The sequence below is a fragment of the Penicillium cinerascens genome (genome assembly GCF_028974065.1).
Source record: "Penicillium cinerascens strain IBT 15544 chromosome Unknown scaffold_4_segment0_segment1, whole genome shotgun sequence".
Classification (NCBI taxonomy): Eukaryota; Fungi; Ascomycota; class Eurotiomycetes; order Eurotiales; family Aspergillaceae; genus Penicillium; species Penicillium cinerascens.
The window spans coordinates 848,250-859,399 of NW_026695298.1; the positions used below are offsets into that span (position 1 = coordinate 848,250).

Sequence of the window (11,150 nt, forward strand, 5' to 3'; positions counted from 1 at the left end):
TGCCTGCTTCGGTGATGATGCGCGCGGGTCTTGCTGCATGCTTGGCGGACGGTGTGGAGGGTACGGATAGATGCGATAAATATCCGAGCCGGTGTGTACTCTCGTTGGGATTCGTTTTGGACTTGTCGATCGTGTCGATCGTTATAGTCGTGCATAGTTCTGGGCTTGGATCGCTCGTGTTGGCTTTTTGTTTGAGCCGCATGAACGGTGACCTCGGTGTTGTCTCCGATTTTCGCCGAAGCAATAGTCGGAATTGCCGTTTGTTTACACCCGAGGTAGATCAGTGAGAATGTACAAGTATTCATTCTCTAAATTACACATGTTTTTAGATGTCAATATCTCGTAATCTTTCATCTCGAAGCGAAGCAACCTTCTCCACAAAACGGCCCTACTGGATTCGTAGCTCATAAGACACAGTCTCACGCAAACTTGCTCTCTACATGTTCCTCGTATTGAATCTGCTCCTTTTGCTCTTCAATCTTTTCAACCGTCATGCGCTTCGTATCTTCCCCGTCAAACAGATACGCTAGCTCCTCAAGGGTAGGACCAGCTGTCTCAATGAAGAAAGAACTAGGCAATGAGGAAGACGATCAACACCCAAATACAGTAATAGATGTAAAACTTCCACCCAATATTCTTCAATCCAATAGGTTTGACGTAGCTACCAAAGATGGAAGCCACTTGAATCGTGAACAAGACGAAAGCCCACGCCTTGGCCCGCGTCTGGAGAGTAACAACCTCGAGGTGGTACGTGACAATAAGGTTCGTCCAGGCAAACGTATAAAAGGCCTGGAAGAAGAAGATACACGCAACCACAATCCGAGCGGCTGCCAATGAATTGTGTTCGAGGTATTGCTAAGCGGCAATGGTCCACACGATGAATGTGACCGGGACGCCGCCAGACCCGGTGAGGAAGAAGAAGCGGCGTCGGAACCGATCAATAATCAAAGTGACGAAGATCGCAACGATTTATTGCCATAGTTTGACTATTCCATTCATGAGGGTGATTTCGTACTGTGTCTTCAAGCCTGTGTCCTTGAAAATCTTTGTGAGATAGTTCGAGACAAGTAAGTTGCCGGAGCTCTGGCTGGATACTGCCGTGGCGAAGCAGAGAAAGATACGCTTGAGATTTGCCCGGGAAGAGAAGAAGTCCTTCCAAATCATGTTTCAAATTGACTCTTTCGGAATGGTCTGATGGTTGTGGTGTTCGATTTGGTGTCACATTTACCGATTATGACACCCTAGAAAGAACGCCAAAGAAGACTGCGTTGCAATTAAAAGACATGTTCGATCAGCGGATGGGTGCTGCTGTCAAATCCCGGATAGATGGCGCTGCTGTATCTTCTAATGATGCTAGAGCACACATATGAAGGGCAATTCAACGCGTGGAGTATTTAGAATGGGTTTATAAATCCTGATCAATTTTCGTTTACCTAAGTTCATCAGCTTGGTAACTCTTGGTTTGCCTTCTACAATGGCTACCGGAAATTGTCAACGTGCGGGTAGCTATGAGACGATACTGACACTAAAGTCCAGCAGAGATAGCTGCACTATTCTAGGCGAGAGTGTCACTCCCTCTCCTTCTCTCTCTCTCTCCTTCTCTCTCTCCCTCACTCCCTCTCTCTGGAAAATCTTGCTGTTTTCTCCGGTCTTGGCCTAACTCGGCAACAACACGGTCTTAAGCGCCGTCAATCCCGATTCTGTCGAGGGCTATGCGCATGGTATGTTGACGCGAGACATGTTGTTTACATTTACTGAACATAAACGGGCCCGATCCCGGACAACAACCCAGGATGGAAGCCCGCCGCGTTTACCGCGGCCGTCGATACGATATCAAGGCTGTTGACATCGAGTCAACGCCTCCTCCAAATGAGGCAGTGACTCTAAAAGAGAACACTGGAGTGTGCGTTGTGATACAATATGTTTGGCATTTGGGAATTGTGCACTGACTGGATGAGAAACAGCTGTGACATTGTCGTCAACCCTCCATCGCAGATGTGCGTTATGGTTCTTCCAGATGGGCCTTCCATGCGTCGACACATCCGACAGGATCACTCTGGGGCTCGCGAGTACTCATGGATATGCTGAACGTATGCTGACTTTCTGTTTACAATACAGTTGTGACACTAGATCGTTGTACTAAAAGACGCGAGGATATAATCGCGGGCCACGACTCTATCAAGCGTTAGATTCTGAACCTAGCTGTGGTCCTAAAAATAAGGTTATTAAATTTTAGTATAACGCACTAGAGCGGATTGCGGAGTACATTAGAGCTTGTTGTATTAAGCATATACTTAGGGAATTGATACAGCGAATCGCCCTGTCTCGTTGTTAGGCGACCCCGAATGTGGATGAGTGTACTTAGTACTTCTAGTCTTCCCCCCTTACTAAAACAACCCCACTGGCTGATTCATTAGGCATCGATACCCTAATTAGGATTAGCTTCATAAATTGCTTACCGGTTTTTTCACCGCTTCTCTCCCTCTCTTGTCCTTACATCCCAATCACCCTTTTAGCAGAGCACACAGCAGAGCACACAGCAGAACACACAGCAGACAGCGTTTGACCGATTAACTAGCGAGAACCATCAGCATCCGAGTATATTCAGCCGTCGCGAGGAGGTCACGGTCGTTAGGGACGTAAGCCTAGCCCTAGTCGCCCACTAGGTCGCGGCGGCTAAATATATTCGAATGCGGATGTTTCTCGCTAAGTTAATCGGTCAAATACTGTCTGCTGTGTGCTCTGCTGTGTGCTCTGCTAAAAGAGGGATTAGGATATAAGGACAAATGAAGGCTAGACTGCATACACGCAGCTGGCAAGCCACGACTGCCATGGCATATCTTCGGCGAGGCTACCAGATTGGCTCAAGTAATGCAGATGCATGAAGAAGTTCTCTACAGGGTCTCTTGCACCTTGAAGCAGAATCAAAAGATTCTATTTTCCAAGGTATTTTCTAAACGTCTTTCAAAACACCTTTAGATTCCCTCTTTCCAAGGTATATTTCTAAATGTCTATTTCAAACCTCCCGGACAGATAGTTATGACCGCCTATTTAGGCCCACTTACACTATCTTCTTGGTCTGGCTGCGTACTAGAATAGGAGGATCAACTGTTTTGTGGAGGTGCAGAAACCCCTCAGTTTTAGACTCGGAAATCGGGGAAAATGTCCTAATCTTATCGCAAACCGGGAAGAGGGGAATGTGAGATGTCATCATAGGCCAGGGTGGCCTTGGAATAGCTTCAACCGAGTTTCGCAGGGGTGTTTTAACTGTTTTACTGTTTTGGCCTCGTTTTCGTTTCGTCAGTCCCCAACTTGAGTCACCGAAGACCGGAGCGTGAAGTCGTTCACGCACATCATCCCACTCGGAACGCGCCAGCCGCAGAGGGTCGACTCCAGCAGAACCGCGCTTTGAATTCTCCACCGACTCCTTTAAAAAGTCGGATCTCCCATCTTATCTGATGTGCTGATTCATCCAGCTTCTGATGGCAGCTGCAGCATGGTGGTATTTGTCGACCTGGACGATGCCTTTGAGCATCACACCTTCTCTCCGGAGAAGCCCTTCCCCAAGCTGATGGCGCAGGCCGCCACAGCAGACTCCGTTGAATTCCCACCCTCACCCACTTGCTCGGATGACGAGCGCGACGCGACCACGCGCGAGGAGCCGGAGAATCCCAACCGGAACGCCTTCTCGGCGGCTTTGAGCTGCTACCCGTACAGTCCCACTCCCCAGTCCCCACCCAACAAGAGACTAACGCGTTTCTGCTCTAGCATCGTCAAGGAAATCGCCCGCGCCGTCGATTTGAATACCCTCCACGCCCTGTCGCGAACATGTCGCCAGTTCCACGTGAATCTAGCGCCATTCCGGCACCAGCTCGTCCGCGAAACCCTCCGCTGCGAGAATGAGTACATCGAGACCGTCGCAGAAATGCTAGACGGCAGAGCCGTCCTCAACGGCAGCGTCAAATCCGTCCTACGGCTACTAAGCCAAGGCAACGGCGAACCGGGACGAATGACGCGAGGGAAGGTGGGCAAGTGCGCGCGCGACATGGTAGGCGAGTGTCGCCGCTGCAACAGGGTCGTATGCAGAGTACGCCAATCGATACATTCGAGACGGAGAGACCAAACCAAACTGACAGTCAATAGAACTGCACGATCAAACCGCCCTCCAAAACGGCGCTCAAGAACCGTATCCGTCGCCTATGCCGAACATGCGGCACTGCCCCGCTCTCCTGCCATCTCTCCAATACACACCCGGAACCAAGTGCTCCAGACCTCTTCAATGACGGTTTGGAATCTGCCGCCTTCGAGGCCTTTGCCCGTGGTTCGTGCGACTGCGACGACCTTGTATGGCTCTGCACGCCGTGCGGCCAAACCCTGCGCAGCAACGACACAACCTACCGGCGCGTATGGGCGTGGCGGACACGATACAGCACATATCTCGGCGGCGGGCTAGGCACCGGCATCGGTGAGGGATGCCAGGGAGTGAAATGCGGACGGGGCGAGGGGTGTCTTGCCGCGCAGGAGATTGAGCTCGAGGTCGATTGCGAAGCGGATGAGGGCTCTAGTGATTCCAGTAGTAGGGGCCACAGTCCTGCGGCCCACCCGCACCATGATGTACTCTCGAATGATAGCCATGATGACGAGGAGCCGGGGTATTTCCGCCAGGAGATTATTGGGCTAGGGGGTAGGGTGAAGCATAAATCGAAGAAGCGGGTTATGGTGGGTGCTTGTGTGGTTGAGTATGAGGATGAGCGCGAGACGGGCGAATATCTTGCCCGAGAGGAAGATGGTTTGCATCGGTCTTGGTGTGGGTGGTGTTCTAGGGTGATTCCGGCGAGGACGGAGGCTCGTGACTGACGGCTTGCATTCTGATGTGCTGTGCATTTTGCATTGTGAGCGACTTTCCTATCTTCATGACCCTGATGATGGTGTATATACCGGACATGCTCCAAAATTTTGGATGAAAAAAAATAGGCATTGTTTAATGATTTTACTGAAAAGCCGATGTACGATCTTGCAGATAGACTTGTGGGAGGGCTAAGTCTGTAGACTTTCAATGTTTATAGGTCGCTAATACCAAACAACTATGCTCAACAGTCTGGTTCAAAGAGTCTTCAACACATAAAACACAATACTCCAGCAATGCGTTGCTTCTCTATGCAGTCATCAATCATACACTTCATTCTTCATCCCCAATTCATATCAAAAAAACAAGGTTGAAAGGCAAAAATAGGTTTAAAACGCAGTGATGGCTCTGAAGAGTCCCTTCAGCTTCGACTGCTCTCTGGGCGGAGACTCCTCGCGTCGATGTCGGCGATGAGTGCGCTCTCGAGGTTCATGGCTGTCGCGCCTCTCACGAGGCTCCTTCTCCTGGCTGCTTCCGTGGCGCCGAGAGCTTTCGTGCTTTCTCTCTTTCTCTCGGCTGACCTTCTCCCGGGGTTTGCTGACCTCGGGCTCAATGACAGATCGGCGACGAGTCTTCTTCTCTTGCCGGGCGGCATCGTCCTCGCGACGAGAGTGTGACCCACTAGACCGTCCGCTAGATCTTCTTTCCTCGTTGGAACCACGGTCGCGGGGTCCGCTGCCGTGGCTGTGAGATGTGGAACCTCTGCGGGACCGTTCAGACGTTGGAGCTGTGGACTTGGACATGGATTTGGAGGTGTTGACGCGCACAAGAGGGCCAGTGTTCTCCGACTGACCATTGCTCATATACCGAAGGAAAGCCTTAGGCTTGGGAGCGGAGGTAGATACCTGTTTCGAAGATGGAGGAGCCTTGACGGGTCGGCTCGACTCTTGATGGGACGCACGACGCTTGGGCTTAGCCTCGACAATCAGTGGTTCCTTCTCCTTCACCGCACGCTCTGAGCGCTTGGGCTTCTCCGAGGGAGAAATTCCACTGCGCGCTTTGTCGGCGGCGACGGCTTCGGACCTTCGCCGGGTTTGTGCCTTGACTCGCTCCTTCTCGTCATGCTGCCGACGAGCCTCTTCCAAAGCCATGGCCCATCGGTTTGTAAACACACCACGCTCGCTCTTCTGGCGTTGGAGCTGATCACGACGTCCGTCGGATGATGTCTTCGAGTATCGTCGCTCACGACCACTAGTGGGCGAGCGCCTCTTGCGCCGGCGTTCTCTAGCGGCCGCATCACCAGCGTCGCCAGTGGGGTCTTCCATGAACTCAGGCTCGGGTTCGTCACGAGGTCCTACAGCAGCTTCCGGGATAGGCTCCGGACCTTCGTCTTCGTGTGCGTTGTTGTCAGCTGCAGGGACTTCTTCCATGGGGGCATCGACAGGTTCTGGGTCAGCTTCAGCTGGAGCCTCTTCAGCAGGGATATCCTTAGTTTGCTCTTCTGGAGGAGCGGGATCCTCTGCTGGTGGCTCCGCTGGAGTTTCTTCAGGTGCTGCAGTCTCCGGAGCAGCAGGCTCGACGGCTACTGGCTCCTCTGGTGCATCAGGGGTAGGGATCTCGCTTGATGTTTCATCAACCTCAGGCGCGGCATCCGCAGGTGTCTCAATGGCTGGTTGCGGTTCCGGTGCATCTTCCACCGGCTCAGGAGCTGCCTCCTCTACAGGAGGCGTGTCTGCACTCTCTGTGGCTGGTGGTTCTTCAGGCGCAGCAGACTCTTCCGCTGGTGGCTCATCAGGTGCTTCTGGAGCCGAATCAGCAACCTCTGATTCTGGGACAGGTTCTTCAGCCGGGGCTTCTGGGGCTGCTGCAGGCTCTTCAGGCACGGGCTCTGCGGGAGCTGGTTCTTCTGCAGCAGGTGGCTCAGACACGGGTTCCTCAGTATGAACAACTTCAGCAGGCACCTCGGCCAGAGCTTCATCCGTTGGGGCCTCTTCAGCAGGAGCTTCGGCTACAGGCTCCTCATTAGTCACTTCCACTTCAGCGGGCTCTTCAGCGGGCTCTTCAGCGGGCTCTTCAGCGGGCTCTTCAGCGGGCTCTTCAGCGGGCTTTGAATCAGCAGGAGGATCGTCAGCGGGCTCGTCAGCGACGGGAGACTCTTTTACAGGCTCCTCCACAGCTGCAGGCTCCTCCGGTGGTGGTGTTGCTTCCTCCTCTTTCATCTCGACGGGCTCCTCGGCTACCTTGGCAGGTGGTTCCTCGGGAGCGGGATCTGGTGCAGGAGTGAGTTCAGCTGGTGCTTCTTCAGGCGCCTTCTCAGCAGCAGGCTCTTCCGCAGGTGGTTCAGAAGAAGATTGCTCCTCTGCAGTCGCTGCTTCCGGTGCATCTTCGGCTTGTGGTTCATGAGCTGATTCCACAGCCGTCTCCTCAGCGGGTGCATCTTCAGAAGGTTCTTCCGCAGCGGGTTCTACAGGGGCTTCTTCGGCAGGAGCTTCTTCCTTCTGTTCCTGCTCGGCTGGTTCGGCGGGTGGTTCAGGCTCGGATTTGGCCTCGGTCTCAGAAGGAACTGGCTCTTCTGCAGTTTCGGCCTTCGGGACTTCTTCAGCCGTTTCCGTAACTGCAGCATCGCCCGAAGCGTTCTGTGCAGCCTCGGGTGCAGGATCCTCAGCCGGCTCTTCAGGTTCTTTGGCGAGTTCAGCTGGTGCTTCCTCCTCTGGTGCAGACTGAGATTCTCCAGAGTCTTCGGTAGCTGCGGGCTCTGCAGTAGCATCATCGGCCTTTGTCGCTGGCTCTTGAGTCTCACTGGCATTCTCTGGTGATTCATCCGGGCCTGGATCGTCGGGTGCAGGAGCTGGATCTGTGGCAGGTTCCGTTGCAGACTCAGGTTTCGCCTCGGAATCAAGAGCATTCCCGGCGGCTTTGGCGGCCTTTTTGGCCTTCTTCTTGTCCTTCTTGCTCTTTTTTGAAGTTTCCGCCGATTCAGGCTCGGGCTCGGGCTCGGGATCGGCCTTGGGCTCAGGGTCAGGCTTTGGAGCACTCTCGGCGGCTTTAACGGCCTTTCCCTTCTTCTTTTTATCCTTTTTCTTTTTTGAAGAAGTCTCTGCCGGCTGAGGCTCGCGCTCTGGCGCGAGCTCCTCCGAAGGCTTCTCTTCCGGGGGAGAAGCCACCTCTGCTGGTGATTGCTCTGGCTCGGTGGAAGCTGGCTGTTCTTCAGGCTGAGCTTCTGCTTCTTTCTCGGGTTCAGCGCCGCCTTCACTCGGTGGGGAGTCTTCCCCTGCTTCTGTCGGAGCTGGGTCGTCTTTGGGAGTTGCGTCCTCGACTGCTTCATCCGGTTTGTTGGGAGCCAGCTCCTCGTTGCTAGCCGGTGAAGATTCGTCAGGTGCAGGCTCTTCATTACTTTCAGCTGAAGCATCGTCGGCCGGAGCATCCTTGCTTTCATTGGCGTCGGCAAGGTCTCCCCAAGCTTCGGCATCCTCTGCAGCCTGCTTGGCGGCTTCCTTCTCAGATTCTACCTCGTCGAGTCCGAGTTCAGGGTCACACTCTGGAAAATCTTCGTCTGCGAAAGGGTTAGTATCCTAACGGTCATGGGTGGAGAGTTACGTTCTACCATTGTTTCCATTGTCGTCGTCTTCCTTTGGTTGGCAGTCATCTGCTGCTGGCTCCGACGCCTCTTCGGTCTTCTCAGGTTCTGCGCTTTCTGCACCGTCTGCAGGCGGCTCTTCAGTGGCGTCCGCCGCAGGAGCTTCGTTCTCGGTACTCGGCGCAGGTTCATCTCCTGCAGAAGCGTCGACGTCCTTGTCTTCTTCTTTGGCATCTTCCCCGGGGCCGTCGGCGGCTTCAGCAGGCTCAGTCGGTGGTGTGGCCTCTGAAGAGTCTGGATATCTCAAGTGAGTAAGTTCCTTACATATCATGCACGATTCCCCTTGAATATATACGCATTTGTCGTATCCCAGGGTTAGACACTTACCTCCATTTTCTGGCGATGCTGGGCTCTCATCCGGAGAGCTGCTTGGTTCCTCTACTGCAGCCTCAGCTGGAGGAGTCTCCTTCTCGGGTTCGGCACTTGGCCTTTTGTCGTCCTGGACCTTGGGCGCCGTCAGATCATTGGTATTGGAAGGTGCAATAGGATAAGTATAATAAGATGAAGTGTTGAAATCAAAGGTTTGATAATGACGCTCCACGGGCTGATACTGGTATGTAGGGAGCTGTTCGTACTTGTAGCTTGCCGACCTCATCTTCAGCACCTACAGCCTCCGAGTCGAGAGCAGGCTGATTAGTGCTGTCTTCAAGCTTGGAGGTTTGAGCAGCGGAGCCGACGGGGAGGCGGTTGTTGTTGTTATTCTTATTCTTCTTCTTTTTGGCCATGGCCTCGGATCAATGACGTATCATATATCAAGGCTGGCGATTGCTGAGTGGCGCGTGATGTGAACAATGGGAGATTGACAAGCCGCTGTCAGGCTGGATGCAAGGGAAACCGGGGCGGCAAGGAAAAAGGAGGAACAAGTAACGGAAGTTTAAGGAACTCGAGACTAGGGCAGGGTACAATGTATCAGAAAACGAAATTGGAAAAGGGCATATGCTTGTTTCTTAGAGGATGTGAAATCGGCATTGGACAGTCAATGTGAGGCAGCGTATAATAGTTCGCCCGCTATCCGAGTGGATGGACAACCACCCACTGCAGGAGCGGTATTGGGACCTGAACGTCATCAATGAACTGCCCGACGGCATGGAAATGCCATTGGACCACGTTGCCTCGGTCTCCACGCGGTGGTGACCGGCATGGGGGAATTTCGTGAGGGCCGGGTGAGAGCAGAACGATCCCCACTTGCAGGAGGAGTTGCAGTAGCAAGCATCCTATGGCGGAATTGGATTGGTACTCGGAAAGTGAAATGGCCCAAAAGGGTCCAGATAGGAAAGGTAGTGCTGCAGCATCATGGAAAATATGGGTCCTAGTGGGGGGCGGGTGCCACCGTTCAATTTTTGTTATTTCTGTTGTTTTTTTCCTGCCAGTACAATACACACACGACAATCGGGGCAAAATGGGAGAATCCGCGTGTGGGTCGTGAGTCAATCGACGGGGTTTCCCAGACCACACCGAATGTGCCTGTTGTGTCCCCAAGAGGAGTGCTCACGGTGCCCGCCGAGTGCGAAAAAGTGATGCAGTCGAACAGCCGATTTCTGCCCAACGCTTCCCGGCAAGTGCGGCAAATAGGATGCAGGCCCTGGCGTCGGTGGGGAGACGAGGGCCGCAAAAGAAGCCCGTTGCTAGAGGAATTGGTCTTCTGTCCAAAAAGTTTCGGCCCAGGCACTAACAGTGGTGAGTCAAAATAGCGAAATGAGGTGGATGGAGTCGCGCAGTGGCCATATTGGCTCCACTTTCGACACCGACACTTCACCAAGCCGACCCTCGCTTTCCTTCGGGGCCAAATGCCTCAGGGGATCCCACGGCAAGGGCGCAGTCGGAATGGAGATCGGACGTTCCATCCTATGCACTGCTGTGCATCGATGCAGAAGCGAAGATGGTGGAACGACAAGAAGGGGGAAGGTGGAATCAGGTGACAGCTCATTCATGATCTTCCGGCCAGTGCTTGTCCACCGCGTCCCTCCATAATTGGGATATCTGATCGCGAAGGCGCTCGTCGCAGTTCTCAAGGTCAGTTTCCGTTATCGTGAGGATTCCCAAAACAGATGCATGCATCGCCGCCCAGTTCGGTTTTCGCGACGGGGCGACGCGATGTTCCCATCGCCTTGGTCGTGTTCCAAAATTGGGTCAACTGACTATCCAACGCCCTGCAGCGGGCCGACTATCCATGCTACGCTTGCGACAATTAATCAATGACACGCAATAGGGAGCTTCACTTTCAATGAAACATATGCAATCATGGGCTGGAAGAGGTGTTGGAATCGAGTCTACTTTCGTAACCATGCCCGATATTAGGTGTGAACTTGATCGAACATCTACAAGTTTGGGGAGTACCATTGACTTTGGCTTTGCCCGAGAGGAACAGGGGGTCTTGGAGCGTACATCATTTGGCTCGGAATGGATCGAATATTTACAGCCTGCTCGTGTGAGCTTAGCTGTGCGCTCTAGACTATCCGTAAAGATATCTGCTCACAACTAGTGCACCTCTGTATCTTGTACTATATCCTCTTCTCCATTTATTCGGGTTTCAAATTCATGGACTTGAGATACAAAGCGTGGGAGCCCGCAGGTCAGGAAATAGTAGCGTCTGCTCAAGACTCAATCAATTGCTCTAATGGTTTCGACTTCTCTAGCTAAAGACAAGAAGTAAAGTAACTTCGAGAG

General features: G+C 53.0%; 4 protein-coding genes across 4 annotated transcripts; 2 read left to right on the plus strand and 2 right to left on the minus strand.

The window, feature by feature from the left end:
• Nucleotides 1-419: 419 nt before the first annotated feature.
• On the minus strand, nt 420-1,164 carry N7498_009411 (uncharacterized protein; the record flags this gene model as incomplete). The annotated part of the gene is made up of 3 exons (XM_058456467.1): nt 420-550; nt 606-855; nt 988-1,164. The coding sequence occupies 3 exons, from the start codon at nt 1,162-1,164 to the stop codon at nt 420-422; spliced, it is 558 nt and encodes a 185-aa protein (XP_058303366.1).
• Nucleotides 1,165-1,793: 629 nt separating this feature from the next.
• On the plus strand, nt 1,794-2,088 carry N7498_009412 (uncharacterized protein; the record flags this gene model as incomplete). The annotated part of the gene is made up of 2 exons (XM_058456468.1): nt 1,794-1,903; nt 1,965-2,088. 2 exons carry the CDS (start codon nt 1,794-1,796, stop codon nt 2,086-2,088), a joined length of 234 nt encoding a protein of 77 aa, XP_058303367.1.
• A 1,408-nt stretch (nt 2,089-3,496) lies between these two features.
• On the plus strand, nt 3,497-4,857 carry N7498_009413 (uncharacterized protein; the record flags this gene model as incomplete). The annotated part of the gene is made up of 3 exons (XM_058456469.1): nt 3,497-3,711; nt 3,769-4,087; nt 4,144-4,857. 3 exons carry the CDS (start codon nt 3,497-3,499, stop codon nt 4,855-4,857), a joined length of 1,248 nt encoding a protein of 415 aa, XP_058303368.1.
• Nucleotides 4,858-5,235: 378 nt separating this feature from the next.
• Nucleotides 5,236-9,208, minus strand: N7498_009414 (PE repeat family protein; the record flags this gene model as incomplete). The annotated part of the gene is given in 4 exon segments (XM_058456470.1): nt 5,236-8,399; nt 8,451-8,717; nt 8,811-9,048; nt 9,059-9,208. 4 exon segments carry the CDS (start codon nt 9,206-9,208, stop codon nt 5,236-5,238), a joined length of 3,819 nt encoding a protein of 1,272 aa, XP_058303369.1.
• Nucleotides 9,209-11,150: the final 1,942 nt, after the last annotated feature.